This window comes from Benincasa hispida, chromosome 3 (genome assembly GCF_009727055.1).
Source record: "Benincasa hispida cultivar B227 chromosome 3, ASM972705v1, whole genome shotgun sequence".
NCBI lineage: Eukaryota > Viridiplantae > Streptophyta > Magnoliopsida > Cucurbitales > Cucurbitaceae > Benincasa > Benincasa hispida.
The window spans coordinates 11,657,697-11,676,895 of NC_052351.1; the positions used below are offsets into that span (position 1 = coordinate 11,657,697).

The window sequence follows — 19,199 nt, forward strand, 5'->3', positions numbered from 1 at the left end:
CTTCCCTATCCTCTTTATATTTTTCTGCATCTCGATTTTTTATATTTAAAAGAGAATAATTTTAAAAAAATGTAAATATTTGTTAAAAATTGAGTTTGTATAGTATTTTTCAGTATGTTAAAACTTTTGTATAACACCTGCACAAAATCTTTCATTATATTTGATTGAAAAAATCAATAATAAAGTTCTAAAGCCAATCATAAATCTCAAGACAACACTAAAAAGAATAGAATTATAAAATTATTCTATTTTCTTAAATAAGAGTCCATTAACATAACTTTTAGTTGCTGTATAGCCATAAATTTATTCCACCAACAACAAATTAAGGAAAAATTATATTATAGAATGAAAAATAGAGGGGAGAACGGATTCTGAAAAAGAAAGAAAACTTTGATTGGAAGTGCATAATTAAATCTCTTTTCCCTACTTTCACTAATTTTTTCTGCATCTTGACTCACTTTGTTTTTCTGGATTGTGATTGAAAGGGAATATTCTAATCCGCATGTGTAATTAGAATGACCATGCGGCCAAGAGAAATATTAAGATAATCAACATATATGATGTTGCACCACAAATATCAAAACTTCTAAAAAATGTAGAAATAGAAGAGATAATATATGGGTGATTATCTTGTTTATTAGAAGTGTGTTTTGTTGGAAAGGATTTGATTCGTAATTCATCATCTAAGAGGAAGTGTTTTGCTCCCAATTAAAGGTTTACAAATGAAGAGGTATAAGGTTTAAAAAAATTAAGGTTAAAAAATGAACGTAATTAAAGGGAAAAAAAATATCAAAGGTTGTGTACAATAGAGATTTGATTGAGGACAAAATAGGTATTCTAAAAAAAGTATATGAATAAAATGGAATCTATAGGTTCTCCTCTTTGTGCCTTTTATATATAGTAAGATTTATATTTCCATTTGAGAAGCCTTGCATACACATTTGGTTGGATTTTTATCTTAGAAGTGCAATTTGTCCCATGTCGGTTAAATTGAAGAATGGAGATGGGCTCCCAAGCTTATAAAAGGAGCTCATGCCTCTATTTTCAAGTTGTCCTAGTTAGAAACACTTTAAGCTTAGTGTGCAAACTCTAATTAAATTTCTTTTGTATTCTCTAGTTTGAGAGTGGGAATAAAAAAGTGAGTAGTCAAAAACTTTGTGAGTGTGCTATTGTAATTGGAATTGGGAAAAGAATTGTTTTGTGTGATTATAACAATTTTTCACACAATAGATTTCTTTTTGGTGGGTCGTAGTTTTCTTCGAATTGGGAGTTTTCCATGTAAATTATTGTGTTTCTAGTTTTATTGCTCTCTTTTAATTTATCTTTTTTTTTTTTTTTTTTTTTTTTTTTTTTTTTTTTTTGCTTATTCCTGCAATAGAAGAGGGAGGTTTTTCCCAACAAGTGGTATCCGAGCATCAAGTTTGTAGTTTCTTAAATTTTTAAGTATGCTCTGTGGTTGTAACATTTTCTGACCTTCAACAATAGAAAAGAATTCTTGAAATGGGCTGCAAGATTGTAAATAGTGTGGGTTGTTCACTATTTGCTTCTTTGCTAAGACGTGAAGCAGATGTGTGTCAAGTTTTATGAGTCCAACAAAGTTTGATTTAGAGAAATTTGATGGAATGATGAACTTTGGCTTGTGGCAAGTGCAAGTCAAGGATATATTGATACAATATGAATTACACAATTGCAAGTTAAGTGGTGATGGTATTCCTGTACAGTTCCGAAGTGATTCTAGCAGAGATATAAAAAGAAAAGTATTCAAGTAGAAGATAGGCTGTTGGCATGCAGATAGTTTTGGCACATGAAAAATAGAGCAAGTTCGTCAAATGGCTCTAGATCGAATGTTGACGGTGTCTTTCTCGTCAAAGGAAATAGTGACTTCCTCTAAAGAAGATGGAATTCATCCTCGTGGTATATCCGTTTTACTATGATAGAGGATGTGATTTTAGCTTTGCATACGGGCATTGACTTGGTAGTTATGCAAGTTATGTGGTGGAAGTTATGTCAATGGCTAAAGGACTTCCAGGCTAGGTGGAAGTTACACCATAAATATATGTTGTAGAAACTGTGGATTCTTCAAATATTTGTCAAGGTGGAATTTGTTGGGTTTTTTACAAGATATTAGAAGTGCAGTTTGTCCTACATCCGTTAAATTGAAGAATGGGGATGGACTCCAAGCCTATAAAAGAGTCTATGTCTCTAGCTTCAAGTCGTTCCAGTTAGAAACACTATATGCTTAATGTGTTAACTCTAATTAAATTCTTTTAATTCTTTTTGTATTCACTAGTTTGAGAGTGGAAAAAAATGTGCCAGTAGTCAAAAGCTTGGGATCAGGGAGAGAATTGTTTTCTTCGAGTTGGAAGTTTTTTTCTCTATTATTTTCTATTTATTCTATGGGTGTGATTTTGAAAGATGACCATTTTACACACTTTTTTAGAATTTTATATATATATATATATATAATTATTTATTTATTTATTTATCTATCTATCTATAGATTTTTTTAACTCAAATCTTTATCTCTAAAATTTTCTAATCTCTTTGACTTCATTTCCTAGCCAACCCAACATCGGAACACCCACACCGCGGCCCATGACAACATTTCTTGGACACAAAATTAAATATGACACAAAATTAAATCATGACAATGTTTCTCGGACACAAAATTTTCGACTCATGATTGAACGGTCGAAATCCATGTCCTATAATCTTTAGGTATGTAATGTGTTTTTTAATTAAAGTTTCAAATGTTTTTGCATATTAATTTGTGAGATTTTCGAATGATGATTATTAAAATGAAAGATGAATTGGGCATTTGAAGAATTTGTATATCTATGGGAAAGTTGTTGTAGTGTAGATATCAAAGACTTTAGGTTTTAGTATAAGGAGTATTTGTGTGGTTTAATGGACAAATCTGAATATTGAGAGTATGTATAACACATTTAGAAATTTTAACTCTTTATTAGTAGATGGTATTTGTTGGATTTATATGAGATTGACTTCATTCAATAGTCATTTTGTATATAATATTTATTTATTTTGTGTCTAAATTTTGAGTTAAATTATAATTAAATATATTTTATGATTAACATTAATTTGGTTGGTACGTGATATATATTTTCATTTCTATAATTTCTAATTATCATTTTTAGATTTTTTAGATCTAATTTTATTTTAATGATATTATGTTTAGATATTGTTTTTTAAGAATTAAAGTTTGTTTTGATATATTTTATTTTTTTATTTGTTTCACAATGCTATTTACGAGAGATTTAGATTGATTTAGTTTATTAGATCCTATTTTAAGTTAGATTTTTTAATACATCCATAGATTTTTTGGTTCACTTTTAAATTTTAAATAGTATCAAAATTAGTCGATTGGCCATTTTCACGTCATTTTATTTCGGTCAATTATCAAGTTGTCCCTAGAAATTTCCCTCATTTTGGAGGATGAAGCTGCTTTCCCTTCAGTTAACCCAATCATTAAAGTGGCTGTGCTTTCACATTCCCATCACCACCACCCTGTCCTATTCCCAGTCTCTCTTAAACACTGCTGCAATTTTTCATATATTTCATGGGATTTTCTGTAAAATCACTGAATCCTGTCTGTTTGCTGAACTGTCCCCAATCCCATTCATGTTACTTGCTATGGTCTTCTGAGGAGGATGTTTTCTCTTACTAGTGCTTAAATGTAATCTTACCAATATTAAAGTTTCTATTTTCAGACCTTTGCTATGTCATTTCATCTCCATTGAAAAAGTATACCATGTTGAATGTTGTATCAAAGTCTTTAGTCATAAGATAAGCAAAAAAGAATCGAGTAAACAGAGACGGTCTTTACTGAAACGTTCTACTAATTACTATAGATTGATATTTTGAACACCAGAACATTTACAAGCGCTCTCTTTCTTTTCTCTCTTTATTATGAACAACTTCATTACTTATGTATACACACAATAGTAATCATTCAAGTCCTGAGCATACATTCAAGCAGCGTCGGCAAATCCGACTCTCACTTTGCCAAAATCAAAGACAGTGTGATAACGTCCCATGAAGACGTCTCCCAATATCCTGCATTGACAGCACGTTACTTCATTGGTGAGGATAAACTAAAGAGAAGAATAATCATCTTAAAGAGACATGATTCTGAGTTTCAAAGAAATGAAAGAAATCAAGAACATGAAAATAGAAATACCATAGGGGTCCACGGGGAGGAGGAATGTCCAAAGGTATGAATCCACTGATGCATTGAGCTGCAGATCCCTCACCCACCTTGAGAATGTACTGTTCACAAAAAGAAATGGGGTTAGAATGGAAAAGGCTAAATGTTGGTAGCATAAGGTACTCGATACACTAGTTAGCGTCAAAAGCACGGAACATGAAACGACATCATATGATAAGGAAAGGAAGCCTTCAGACAGTAGATGACAGGCTATTTCACAGATGAACCGAGCATAATGTACACATGAGATTTCTCCTAGCAAGTTATTCATGATTGGCAACTACTTGTTGACATATTATATTCTTCAATTGTGAAACAAAGTCAGAAGCAATAAAGAAAAATTTGGAAAAAGTACATCTTTTGAGCTAAGCTCAAAAACTCTGTCACCAATGGTGAACGACACGGTAGGCATTCGAGAGATCCGTCCACAGTCAACCAATGTTGCTCCTTGGTTCAACCCACGATCACAAAGCTGTAGAAACATGAAAGATAAGTGGCTGAAGATGAATCATCTACAGTAGATGAATTACATGGTAACATAACTAGTATACCTCATTGACATAATCAATGATATGTTCTTGAGTTTTATTTTGCTTCAACTCATCTTGCATCCAGGAAACTGCCATCTCACAAGCTGAGCACATAGCATCTGAGAAGCCACCAGATGATTTACCATCTTTATCATTCACCAAAGTCTCAATTTTCAATCTGGTTTCAATTACCAACCGTGAGTTAATAAAATGGTATTTTATGTAAGTGAAAAGAAAAAAGTTGGTAGAATTGCCGAAAAATACTTGTCTTTGTTGAAGATTTCTTAGACTAACCTAACACCACGGGTGTCATCAAAAGTACACACACCAATTTTGGAACATATCTTCTCTGGTTGGGCCTGTCATTGGAACGTAAAAACAATACCTCAATCTGGCTGTCAAATCTAGATTACATTGCCAACAAAGTAAAGGGTGTAATTTACATTTACTAAAAGCAAATCCATAATAGCTTGTCCATGTTGTGAAACAATTGCCTTGCATTCTGGACTAGCAACTTCAGCTGCTCCAATGGCTCTATTAATTAATGCCACTATGGTCTGCAAAGGAAAAGAAATTTTCTTTGATAAAGTGCATAAGCTACAGAGGTTGCAAGTCCTCATCGTGAACGATTTCATGGAGAACCTCTTATATGCTAAGTTAATAAAGGGAACCCTTCAGTTACCAGTTACATGATGTTAAGGTTGTTATTGGAGCAGAAGTTTACAGAAAATGAACATTTTTATATTCTCCTAAATAAACCAACTAGTTCTCATTTCCCAACTTCATGTTGTTTTTTATCAACCTGACCCTCATGTAATTAAAAGAGAGATTAAGTAAATACATTAAAAATATATGTTACATACAGATGGACCAGCCAGCAAAGAAGTTCCAGAATCGGCAATCGCAGAGCAACCATGAGCACAATATTCTGTATATCATGTTGTTTACGTTAGCTAGAAGCATGTTATACAGAATCTGGTAATCACATCCAAAACCAAGATAAGTAAAGGGACATACCTGTTGTTTCACCACCAATAAGAATATCGCCGATGTCGAACTAAAAGAAAAAACATTTGAACTGTATGAGGGGAAAGGCAAAATTTAAAGCAATGATCGGTGTTGAAAGGATTTCAAGAGCCAACCTGCCAATACCCTTTGGTTGTCACAGGCACATATGTATGTTGGCCTTTGAAGTGCTTAGGATCAACCCCTCCAAACACAAGTTCACCTCCTTCTGCCTCCCCGGCATTGCGATTCAGCCAAAATGAGAAAACTTGCTCCTTGACAAGTTTTTGTTTGACCATGTTATACCTAAGGGGCATCCAAGAGCGTAACTACAATTTCTTATAGATTTCTTCAGCAAGAAGCAGCTAATATTATAGTTGCATTTAGCATACCACACTGGAACAGCACCACCAGTCGAGATCTCTTGAAATCCAAGTCCTAATATACCATCAAATTTGGCAGTCATGAATGTCATACTAGACATGCTAGTTGCCTCAATGAGTTCCTGAATTTAATTAATGTTAGATACAGATAATCACCTTCTCAAACTACTTTATTAAACCAAAAAAGAAAAAAAAAACGTAAGATTACCTGATCATGAACAACAACATCACCGACTCGAACATTGTCGTAACTAAAGAAGCCAGCAATAGCTCCTGAACCGTACTGAATAGAAGCAGATGTTCCTGTGTGATGTAAATGCACAACTTTTAGGCAATAGATATAAAACGAGTGAGTTGAAAGTTATTTTAAAGGATTATGTGACAATCAAATGATTGATCTTGCTGAAGAGCTAATTCTTATCTCAACCAGAATTAGATGGAAGCCACATTTGACCATAACCGACTAGCCTTTAAGAGCTAGCGAGTAACAAACAAAATACAATAACTCACTTTAGGAAAGCCAATTACTCATTCCTAAACATCATCTTTCTATACTTGACCAATCCAACATGCTGATAAATGAAATAAGATTAAATTGAACTCATTATAATGCAATGAACAAAATTTCATTTTGAAGACGATTGGAGGTAAAGTGAAGAAAAGCAGACCATTTCTTCTGTATGTGCTTGACCGCCCTGATTGATACCTAGCATGGAAAAAGCAAGCAAGCTGCATATGAAGGTAAACAAACATATTACTAACCACAAACGAATCATCCTTATACAAACATATTACTAGTCACAAACGAATCATCATTATTCTTCTTCCTCAATTGGAGTTTTAAGTAATCCTCACCGAAAAAATACATTTAGAAGATGGCACCCACAAATTAGAGCTTCCAGTATCAAAAACTACAGTGAACTTCTGAGGTGGAGTGCCAATGCCAATCTCTCCATAGTATTGAGCATCCAAATAGTTCTTTAACGCTACAATATCAGTATTTCTAGACTCTCCAATATTATTACCCCATTGATTATGTTTTCCAACAGAAGATCCTAAAAACTCTCCTTTCTTTGATTCAAGCAATGCTTTGAACCGACCGTTTTGGTCAGCTTTGATCTTTTTCAGTCCAATCCTTAAAAACCCTTCATTAGAAGCAGAGGATGCTTCAGAAGAATAATATAGAATCAAAAGCAACAGAGAAACCAAGAGGGGCTTAAAGCTATTTCTCATCATAACCTGCAAGTACAAAATGAAAGCTTCAAAGCACAGAAAAATGGCATATTCAACACGAAGAAACAGAAAAGAAAAGGTTCCCTACTGCTTTTAGCTTTGAGAGAACTTTAGAATTAAAAGCTAAGAAAGCTACTTTAAGTTTGAAAAGAGAGGAAAAAGAATAAATGGGAAGTCCATAGTTTATCCTCATGGGAAATGAACAATATACCAAACCCAAAAAAGAAACACATACATTCAACAATTCATTTTCCAAATACTGACAAATTCACGATCAGTGATTCAGTAACTCATATTGCTTTAAAATTGACTGCTAACTGCAATCCATTTCATCCAGAAATATGAAATAGAGGGTGGCAACCAGAAACATACCAAACAATTGAAGTTAAATGCAGTAGAAAAAAGCAAATAAATGAAGCGAAACTTCCATCATCATACAATTCAGAAGAAACCCAAAACAAATACATAAGGGAAGAGCAACAATGACCCACCAAATGAAAGAGATTTCTGGAAGAGAAGTGAGGAGAAAGGATTGAAGGTAATTTGGGAGGCCATATGAGGTTTAAATAGAAGCTAAGGAATGGAAAAGAGTAGCATTTGGACCTGTCACTTCACTCCATTCCTTAGAACAAAAGGGACCCACTTACCAAAAGGGCCCCAAACGTAGAAATTCCTTTTCTTGGTGGGTTTTGCAATGGCTTCATTCCACAGATTCCCGGTTGGCGCTATCGATCAGAACCGTCGGTTTAGTTTTCTGGTCTGATAAAGTTATTGTTTATGGCACGACAGTCTCGTTGTTGGGCAGTAAATCGGTTTAAAAGGGATAATAAAGCAACTGGAAATGGAGTATGTGATTTCTTATACTTACATACAAGATAAGCAAAGAATCATGAAAAACAAACCATTTTATGGATGATGCAGAATTATGAAATGTTATCACTGTCCTTTTTTAGATACAAATTTCAATCGGCTCAACTTTAATGTGATCTAATGGTTGATATATCAAATTACCCTTTTGAATTAGTAACAGCTGGCTGGAGTTTGAATCCTTTGGGTTCAAATTTTACTACTTTAGAGTTTAGATGAGGATTTTTTTTTTTTTAGAATGCAATACTTTTAGATGATGAAGTTATTATTATTATGAATTTCAACGAGATCTTAATCAACCTAGGCTAGAGATTTGTTAATCGGTTGAGCTGCTTAAGTTTAAAAAAATAATAATAAAGAAAATAAATAAATAAATAAATAATAAAACTTTAGATTTTGTGCGTAGACTACCATTCTAAAGTAGCTCTTGGGGTGTATTTTCAACCATTTTGATTAAAAGTATTTAAATAAAAATAATTTTTTTAAAAAACATTTTTTTTTCCTAAGTTAATCTAAATAGACCTTCAATATGGAAAGTTCTATAAGATTTACTAAACACAAATTTAAGGTTTAAGAATTGTTTAAATATTTTTTCAAGAAAATATAAAGCAAAAAACTAAAAGTTTTACCTATTAGGCACAAACATACAAGTTTTGAGAATAAACAATAGATTAGGATTAAAGATTGAACCTGTAGGCTTAAAAGTAAAACGTTTAAAATATTTGTTTGGTCCTAGTCTAATTTTTATTTAGTTCTTAGGTTTTAAAATCTTACATATTTAATTGTTAGGTTTTAAGTTTGGTTTCAATTTAGTCCCTAGATTTTAAAATGTTACAGTTTTACCCTTGATATTTGAGTTTTATTTTAGTTAGATTTCTATGTTTCAAGAATTTACATTTTTAATCTCATTATTCACTAAATACTCATTTTCTATCTTTAGTATTAAATGTTAATAAATTAAAAATCATTAAAAGAATTATAATTGATTGAGTTTACTATTTTTTTTATCACTTTTAAAATTAAATTTAAAATTTCACTTCATAATATTTTAAATTAATTAATAGAAAATAACGTCAATGATTAAAAGTGAGTATTTAATGAAAAAATGAGGTTAAAAATGTAAAATCTTGAAACTTGATGACCAAATTCAAACAAAACTCAAAACTTAAGGGTCAAACGTGTAATATTTGAAAATCTATGGAACAAATAGAAATTAGATCCAAAATCTAAGGACTAAAAAGACAATTTTTTTTCTAGATTTAAAGATAATAAAAAGAATTCAACTCACAGTTACTCCTTTGTCAAGCCAAAGTGAGTTTAGCGAAATTGAAGAAAAAGGGAATTTTATTTATTTTACAAATGGGGGTAATTCTAGATGAATAAATAATATGCTTGAAATATAATAGAGCAGAAAAAGAAAAAGAAGCATGAGATGCAATAGGATTAGAAGGAATCAAATATGAATTGAAGGGAAAAAGGGATTTTAGGGATGAAGGTTGCTTGTAAGCAATTGCTTAAATAAATAGTTATATGCAAAAAGATTGGTCATGGGTGCACGTTAAAGGTAGCTTTTTTAATGGAGCAAAACTACTCAAAATCATTCTTTCATTATGATTTAAACTTAGCACATAAATAAATAAATAAATAAGAAACAAACACCAAAAGTACTTTTACATCTCATTTTCATTTTTATAATTAATTTATTCACATATTTGGATAAGTGTACATATTATTCCTATGCTATATGAAATATATAAATTTGAATCAATGGTAAAAACTAGTGGCATTTATAATTACGCCTACAAACTTTTATAACTATTATAATTAGACTCTCAAACTTATCATAGTTGTAAAAATCGGACCTCCAAATGATAAAAATTGAACCTTCAAACTTATATAATATTGTTACGATTATGTAAGTTGAGAGTCCAAATTTTACATTTGTATAAGTTTAAGGGTTACATTCTTACCGTGAAAGTTTAAGGGTATAATTACAGTCACCATCATACTTTAAGAGTGATTTTTGTTACTTGCCTTTTAAATTTTAATTTGTTCTATTCTTAAACTTGTTAAAATCAAAATGTAAGGTTTGATTTCACTTTGGGGATATTTAATAAATATGAGGTTCCGTTTTAAAATTAATTGACTATGAGATAAGCAACTCATGTATCTTACAAATATTCAAGATCTCTTCATTTTTCCTAGTGTGAGATTCTCATTATGGACCTTGAAGATGATATATAATAGACCTTGCAATTTTAATTAGACTAGCTTTTCATGTGCGATGCACATTTATATGTATCAATCACGTATATTTTTCATAAATAATAAAATAATTTCGTGTAATTACTACAAATGGTAGATTAACTATTGTAGATTATTATATAAACTAAATATTTTTTTAAAGGTATTGAAATTAAAGTGTGGAGTGGGGAAATTGAACATTATGCCAATTGAGTTATGACAGATTTTAAAAAAATTGGTCACTTCATGTGGATAGACAATAATGTAATTTCCTTTTGATTAAAATGACAATTTTATCCAACAATATTCTTTATCTTAAAAGATCTTGTTAGAATTTAAAATTATGTTTGTTTATTTATAATTTAAAATGTTTTCTTAAATCTTAATATTCAAGATTAACTTGAAAAAAGTTCAAAATTAAAATTTTTATACAGACAAAACAGATCAATTTGAAGAAATATTGTTTAATGTAGTGTACTGTTATATTGGTTTTTTTTCCCTCGCCTATTTGAGAAAAAATCGTGCATATTTAACTCAAAAGTATATAAAACATTCATGAATCTAAATGATTGTTTAAATATTTGTTTGATATTCTCTATATTTATCATTCTAATATCTATATTCAAAAAGTTATATTTGATAAAAAAAAATATATATATATATCCCCAACCTCAACCCACGGTACAATTTTAAATGAAGCATCCCACCTACAACTTTTTATTTTTAAATCCTCATTTAACACTTTTTTATTATAAATTAAGAAAAAGAAAGTGATCCATAAATAAAGGATTTTACATATCATTGTGTGAATAATGTAAAAAGATGAAAACATCTTTGGAAAATTAGTGATAGAAAATAGATTTCTTAGCTTTTAAATAACTAAAAAAAAAAATTTAAAACCGAGGCTTTTTCTTTTAGGCCTCGTTTAATAATCATTTAGTTTATTGTTATTATTTTTTTAAAAATTAAGTCTATAAATACTACTTTCACCTTCAAAATTTTTTATTTGTTATTTATTTTTTACCGATGATTTAAAAAACTAAACCAAATTTTGAGAACTACAATAAGTAACTTTTAAAAAGTTGTTTTTGTTTTAGAATTTAACTAAGAATTCAACCATTGTCGTTAAGAAAGATGCATATCATTGTACGAAATATGGATAAAATAGGCTTAATTTTTAAAAACAAAAACAAAAAATCAAATTGTTACCAAATGTAGCCTTAATATTATGTTTCTTTTTTCTTCTTCTTCTCTTCTTTTGAATCAATCTTCAATTCACTTCGCAACTTTTGTAGATCAAAGTTTTCTAACGATTTTTTTACTATATTCTACCCTTATCAATCAACTCTCTATCAGTAACGATTTAGTAAATGATGCTTCCTAAGTAATCTTCATAAAATTGCAAAGCTAACATCATAAACACAAAATCAATTGATCCTTTTCCCATTGAGTTTTTGTTAATGATCATTGAACAACATATAGAAAATGATATTTTGAGGAGGAATAAATGTCTAACCAAATTACAGTAAACCACATACCTTTATGAATTATGAGAAAAAAAATCTCATTGTTTTGCATCTTCAAGCTTTCCTTAACCAACATGTAGATCTCGTATCACGAATCATCAATTATGAAAAGATCTTTTATATTTGTCAATTGTGACGAACACCACAAGCCTACTGCCGCTATCACTTTCTTCTATTGAATCTCTAATTATATTCTGCATTTTTAGTTGGGGAGTTGGACAGATTCAAATTAAAAGGCTAACAATTAATCAAGTTTAATTTCATAAATTAAAGGTGAGATCTAAATACATTTAAAATGTATTATTGACAATTTCAAATTAAAAAGTTAACCATTGATTGAAATTAAAAACTAATTGTGAGATTTAAATACATTTAAAAGGTATTGATATACTAAAAAGCAGGAACATGAAAGTTTATTGGGGGAGGAGGATAAATGTGGGTGGATGAATGAAGAAAACAATATAACCAAATTATTTCAATGAAAAACAAACTTCAAAAGTGTTTGTTTCGAGAGTTGAGATTGAATGGGTTAGAGATTCTAAATCCAATCCTTGTTTGGGACATGGATATAAGACATTCTTTTCCATGGGTTTGAATAGTAAACACTATTCAAATCCATGGGTTACACTCTCTTTTTTTATATATATAATTTGATTTAGAAAATACGTTGTGAAAGAACCTGTAAAAGCCTTAAGCTAAAACGTTGATCGTCCCAATTTTTGGTTTTTCACAGAAATGAGAAATTACAGAAGAAAATATGCATTAACTCAAAATTAGAGCATGCCATCAAAAAGGGAAAAGAAAAGAATTTTACGGATTAAAGAATCATTACCTTTGAAAAAACCCTTCTTGATGAATTTTCTCTTCTCCAAAATTGGTCACGAACAAAATACGATCGATCCAAATTGGCCACAACCAATTGGAGCCTTTTGTATTCTCTAATGGGATGGAATCGTTAAGAAGTGTGTAGGCTCTTAGTTTTTGGAAATGAGAGAGAAATTAAGAGGAGAAGAGATTTTTGGAAAATTTTACAAAGAGATCATCCAGAAGACACACACTACCTCGAGAGTTATAACTCCCTCCCAAGATTAAATTCAAATTTTAATTTTAACAAATATAATACAATTTTAATATATATTTATATGATAACTAACTTATCATATAATATATGTTAAACCATATGTTATATCGTATATAATATATAATCTATAGTTTTTATATTGTATCAAATACAGTATAACATATGGTTTTTATTTTTCTCATACGTGCATAATATTTAATATAAATCACATTTATACTAAATTTAATTATATGAATCCAATTCATATAAATAATATTTGAATCATATTTAAATATTTATTTTCTCTCAACTAAAATTTATATTATAATGTATCAAATACATTATATTAATTATGTCATATATAATAAAATTAGATTAATTATATCACATATAATTAATTTCTTCAATTAATTTGAACAATTCAAATTAATCCAAAATTGATTATCATTTAATCTCTGTTGAGCTACAGAGGAGACCTCATGGATCTATAGATTGACGCTCCAATGGTACTTGAATAATTAATTAAATTCTTTTAATTAGATTATTCAACCACTGTTAATTGTTGGGCACTCCACTAAAGACAGACAGCTGCATTCTTCGCACTACAGATATATTTTTTGTGTCCATTGGATATAACCATTCAACAGTGCAATGACCCTTCACAAATTACTCGTAAGTACAGCTAAACCAAAATTACCATTTTGCCTTTGCAGTTATATCTAACTCCTTAAGTGCCATTAATCTCTCTAATGAACAATAAGTCATAGTCCAACTATGAACAAATCCCTCTTGGGCCAAGAGAGGGTGTGGTGCTACATTGTACCAGCCTCGGAATCAGTCCTTAAGGGAGAAATTTATCTACTTATCCCGACATTAGGGAATGAGTGAATTTCGTCTTGTGTAGCTGTGTTCCCAACTCCCTAATCAGACAAAATTAATATTACATATGAGTACAATAAACATATGAATGCAATAAACTAGGGCATTCACGCCCAACATAATCTCCCACATGTCCTAGTTTAGAAACACCATAGACCTAAACTCTGTAAGTGACCCTCAAAAACTTTAGCCGTGAGGGTTTTTGTAAAAAGATCAGCAATGTTTTGCTCAGAAGGTATCTAGGTCACTACAACGTCACCACGGTGTACGATTTTCCGGATAGGGTGGTACTTGCATTCGATGTGCTTTCCCCATTTATGGCTTCGAGGTTCTTTTAAATTTGCAACTGCACCACTGTTGTCACAATACAAGGTGATGGGTAGATGCATATTGGAACAACTTCCAAATCTGTCAAGAATTTCCTCAACCATATTGCTTCTTTTGCTGCTTCACAAGCAGCTATGTATTCAGCTTCCATTATGGAGTCAGCTATACATGTCTGTTTTACACTTCTCCACACTACTGCTCCTCCGTTAAGAATGAACACTGATCCAGATGTAGACTTTCTAGCATCTTTATCAATTTGGAAATCAAAGTCAGTGTATTCAGTAAGAATCAGATCCTTAGCACTATACACGAGCATGTAGTCCCTAGTTCTCCTGAGATACTTTAAGATGTTCTTAATGGCAGTCCAATGATCACGTCCAGGATTAGACTGGTATCTACTGACGATCCCTACTGAGTAGCATATATCAGGTCTAGTACATAACATTGCATACATCAGGCTTCCAAATGCGGAGGCATAAGGAATATTTCTCATATCCTCAACTTCTTGAGTTGTCTTAGGACATTTTACTTTTAACAGATGAATTCCATGTCCGAAAGGCAACAGACCCTTTTGGAATTCTGCATTTTACATCTCGACAACATTTTGTCTATATAAGATGCTTGAGACATGGCTAGTGTCCTATTCTTGTGATTCCAAACAATTTGGATCCCAAGAATATACTGGGCATTTCCTAAATTTTTCATTTGGAATTGTGTATCTAGCCTTTGCTTCACGTCAGTATGATATCCTACATCATTCCCAATGAGTAGAATATCATCGACATATAAAACTAAGAACACTATAGTAGAATTGGCGATCTTCTTGTAAATACAAGGCTCGTCAACATTCTGTTCAAAGCCATAAGATTTGATCGCAGTATCAAACCTTATATTCTAGGATCTAGAAGCTTGTTTCAACCCATAAATGGATTTTTGAAGCTTACAAACCTTTTGTTCTTGACCCTATGCAATAAATCCCTCTTGTTGAGCCATATAGATACTCTCTTCAAGATCGCTGTTTAGAAAGGCATTCTTGACATCCATCTGCCAAATTTCAAAGTCATAAAAGGTGGCAATAGATAAGAGTATTCTTATCGACTTTAACATGGCAACGGTAGAGAAAGTTTCTTCATAGTCCACTCCCTCTCTCTGGGTATAACCCTTTGCCATAAGTCGATCCTTAAAAGTCCGTACTTTACCGGCTTGGTCTCGTTTTCTCTTGTAGATCCACTTACAACTAATTGGTTTCACATTACTTGGTTGATCTACAAGTTTTCAGACAGAATTGAAGTACATAGACTCCATTTCGAGGTCCATGGCTTTGACCCACTGATCACGGTCCACATCTTTCATCACCTGTTTATAGGTCGATGGATCCTCTATGTCGTCATCAGGTATAACAACTTGTGTTTCTGTTAAACCCAAGTAACGGTCAGGCTGATGAGCAACCCTCCCACTACGTCGAGGTATTTTCAACTCTTGAGAAGGATGTGACTGATCAGATGTACTAGTTTTATCTACTACTTTAGTAGATGAACTAGCTCTATCTGTAGCGTCTTTTGAAACTTCTTTCAACACTATTTTACTGCGTGGCTGATGATTCCTAATATGATCTTCCTCTAGGAATGTGGCATTTGTTGATACAAATACCTTGTTTTCTTGAGGATGATAAAATAGACCACCATTTGTTTCCTTTGGATAACCTACAAATAGGCATAATTTTGAACGATGTTCCAATTTCTTGGGATTTTATACTAACACATGTGTTGGGTAACCCCAAATTCTAAAGTGACATAAACTACTTTTACGCCCATTTCATAGCTCATAAGGTGTTTTTGAAACACTTTTAGAGGGAACGTTGTTCAAAATATGGACAGCAGATTCAAGTGCATATCCCCAAAAGGAATCAGGAAATTGAGCATAACTCATCATAGAGCGAACCATATCTAATAAGGTTCGGTTTTTCTTTCTGATACACCGTTCTGCTGAGGCGTACTAGGTGCAGAGAGTTATGACTGGATCTCGTTTTCTATCAAATAGTCTTGGAATTATGTCCATATACTCTCCACCTCGATCTGATCGAAGTGTCTTTATTGTTTTACCTAATTCATTCTCAACTTCAGTCTTATATTCTTTGAACTTTTCAAGAGAATCAAACTTGTGATGAAACAGGTAAACATGACCATACCTTGAATAATCATCAATAAAACTAATGAAATATTCATACCCACCTCAAGCCTTGACATTCATTGGCCCACAAAGGTTCGAATGTACAAGCTATAAAGATACTTTGGCTCTGAGACCTTTTCCAGTAAAAGATCTCTTGGTCATCTTTCCTTCAAGACAGGATTCACATAGAGGTAAAGAGTTATCTTCTAATTGACTTAAAAGTCCACTCTTGACCAATCTCCCAATCCTATAAAGATTTATGTGACTACGTCTTAGGTGCCATAGATAGACGTTGGAAGAAACCTTTTGTTTTTTATTATAAGTTTCTAATGTTCTAAATATTTCAATATTTAAAACAAAATTTGTTCTAGTTAGTCTTAACTTATATAAGTTGTCTTCAAGTGTCGCAGAACAAATTTGAATACCTTTACAAAAAGTGAACGCTTCATTTATATTAAAAGATACTATATATAATTGTTCTATAATACAAGTGATAGATATCAAATTCCTCTTCATAAGAGGTGCATACAAAACATTTTTAAGTACTAGATATCTATCTTCAAAAAACAACTTCAGATCTCCTACTGCTTCAGCTGAGACAACCTCTCATGTTCCAACTTTGAGGGTTATCTCACCTTCTTCAAGCTTTTTCCAAGAACTAGTTTCCTAAAACGAGATACAAATATGATTAGTGGCTCCTGAATCTAGTACCCAGGTTGAAGTATTAGATTCCATTAAACTTGTTTCAACGACTAGTAAATCATATTTACTTTGTGTCGTTTTCTCAGCTTTCTTCTCTGCAAGGTACTTTGGGCAATTTCTCTTCCAATGCCCGTTTTGGTTACAGTGGAAATATTTTCTTTTATCTGTATCCTTCTTTCTCTTTCTTATCTTGGGAGCCTGCCCTTTTCCCTTCTTTTTTATTTGAGCTTTAGAAGGTCCACCTTTATTTTTAGAGAATAATCCTCTTTAAAAAAATTCTTAGTGGTAGCAACATTTACTTCCACTTCCTTCCCCTTACCTAAAGTAAGGTTTTGAAATCGCTGGAGCTCGTTAAGAAGGGTAGTGAGGTTAAATTCTATCTTATTTAAAGACGCATTTTTCTCAAAAGGTATAAAACTCTTCGGAAGAGATTGTAAGATAAAGCTAACCTGATTAGCCTCATCAATGGGTTTGCCGTTTACTTCAGTGATATTGAAGTACATCATCATGTTTAGGACATGTTCTCTAACAGAGGTCCCCTCCTCCATCTGCTTCATGTAAATGTGCTTAATTGCCTCGTGTCTAAGGGACCATGATGGTTGCCCAAACATTTCTCTTAATGAATCTATTATCTCTTTAGCCATAGCTAAGGATTCATATTTCTTAGCCAAAACATCAGACATGCTGGCAAGAATGTAAACACGGGCCTTTTCATTGGCTTTAACCCATCGATCGTATGCTTCCTGAACAGTTCGGTTAGCATTTGAGGCTGGGGCTTGAGGACATTCCTCAATTAAGACAAATCTTAGTTCGTCAACTACCAGTATTGTGTTTAGATTTGATTTCCATGTCAAATAATTATTTTCGTTTAGTTTCTCGAAAGCTAAGAGTTGAATTATTGAGCTATTCATGCTGAAAAAGATAAACATATTCTTTTTGAAAAACTATAATCACAAAGAAACCAATTTAGTTTAGCAAAAACTAATAATGTATCCTTCATTATTATATTTTGCAACGATATTTTAAAAGTTTAGAGTAACATCCACCGAAGGGCAGTCGATTATTCCTCTTTTGAACCAAGACAATCTTGACTAGATGTTAACCCCATAATAACTCTTTATTCTTATAGCACTTTAGTTATCGCTACTTTGGTCGAGAATATACTAACATCTTAGTAATTCTTGTAAGTGTAACCTTCCATTTTTGGATTTCAGAAACCAGAATCAACATGTTCCCGAAAGTGGAAAGTCAATATGAAAACTGATCTAAGAGAGCCTATCCAGATTTAAAGTTTGCGGTGTTCCGAATCCTATAATACAACCCTCCGAAGGGAAAGGTTGCTCCAGGGCAGACATGTAGGCGCATTATAGGAATCTCACGGTGTGACCTAATGGAAGAGACCATGGGATATGTTGTTACATACTCCTCACTCACTTACTATGAACTACTTCCCCTATTCACCTTGATATTGATCCATGCAAACACTCTCTGAAGGGAGTCCGCTCCTAAGCACGGCCCAAAGCCCTACATGGACCTCACGATGTGAACTTTCAGGGACACTAGAGCTAAAAGTACGCTACTTCTCTCTAGCTGAAGTGTGCTATAACGGTTTAGGGTATATATTAAAAAATACTTAGAGATATATTTCGACTAAATTAAATATATCCTAAGTCTAGGTGATAGATCCATGTATAACTCTTATACTGGATTTTAACCTATGATGTATAGGTGATAAACAAATTTTATTACCTCACATCTCACACGCATGCTCATTAAAACTAAGGTTATTTGACTTAGACGCCAGTTTGATCTCCAGGTAGGAGGTGTTCCATAAATCGTCATCTTAAGAATCCCCAACCTTAGACAAGATCTCCCCGGGTAAGTAAATAACTCTTTATTTAACAAGTAATCGACCTATTCTAACTCTTTAGAAAAGTCGATTGAAATTGCACCAATTTAATCCTAGGTGAGCATGCAACTTTTACCTTTGTTATAGATTTTAAAGTCTAGGTTATTTTATAACAATTATAAAATAAAAATATAACCATT

General features: G+C 32.1%; 1 protein-coding gene across 2 annotated transcripts; it reads right to left on the reverse strand.

Annotated features, from left to right (window-relative positions):
- Positions 1–3,839: 3,839 nt before the first annotated feature.
- Positions 3,840–8,225, reverse strand: LOC120072640 (aspartic proteinase-like). Of its 2 annotated transcripts, none has more exons than XM_039025059.1 (14): positions 8,024–8,225; positions 6,999–7,382; positions 6,812–6,872; positions 6,352–6,446; positions 6,153–6,265; positions 5,898–6,066; positions 5,773–5,812; positions 5,619–5,683; positions 5,199–5,312; positions 5,050–5,114; positions 4,777–4,933; positions 4,581–4,697; positions 4,199–4,287; positions 3,840–4,074 (listed from the first exon to the last, which is right to left on the reverse strand). In XM_039025059.1, exons 1-14 carry the CDS (start codon positions 8,078–8,080, stop codon positions 3,990–3,992), a joined length of 1,611 nt encoding a protein of 536 aa, XP_038880987.1. In that variant the 5' UTR covers positions 8,081–8,225; the 3' UTR covers positions 3,840–3,989. The 2 variants fall into 2 exon arrangements, with proteins under 2 accessions (XP_038880987.1, XP_038880988.1); XM_039025060.1 differs by lacking the exon at positions 8,024–8,225 and adding an exon at positions 7,868–8,017.
- Positions 8,226–19,199: the final 10,974 nt, after the last annotated feature.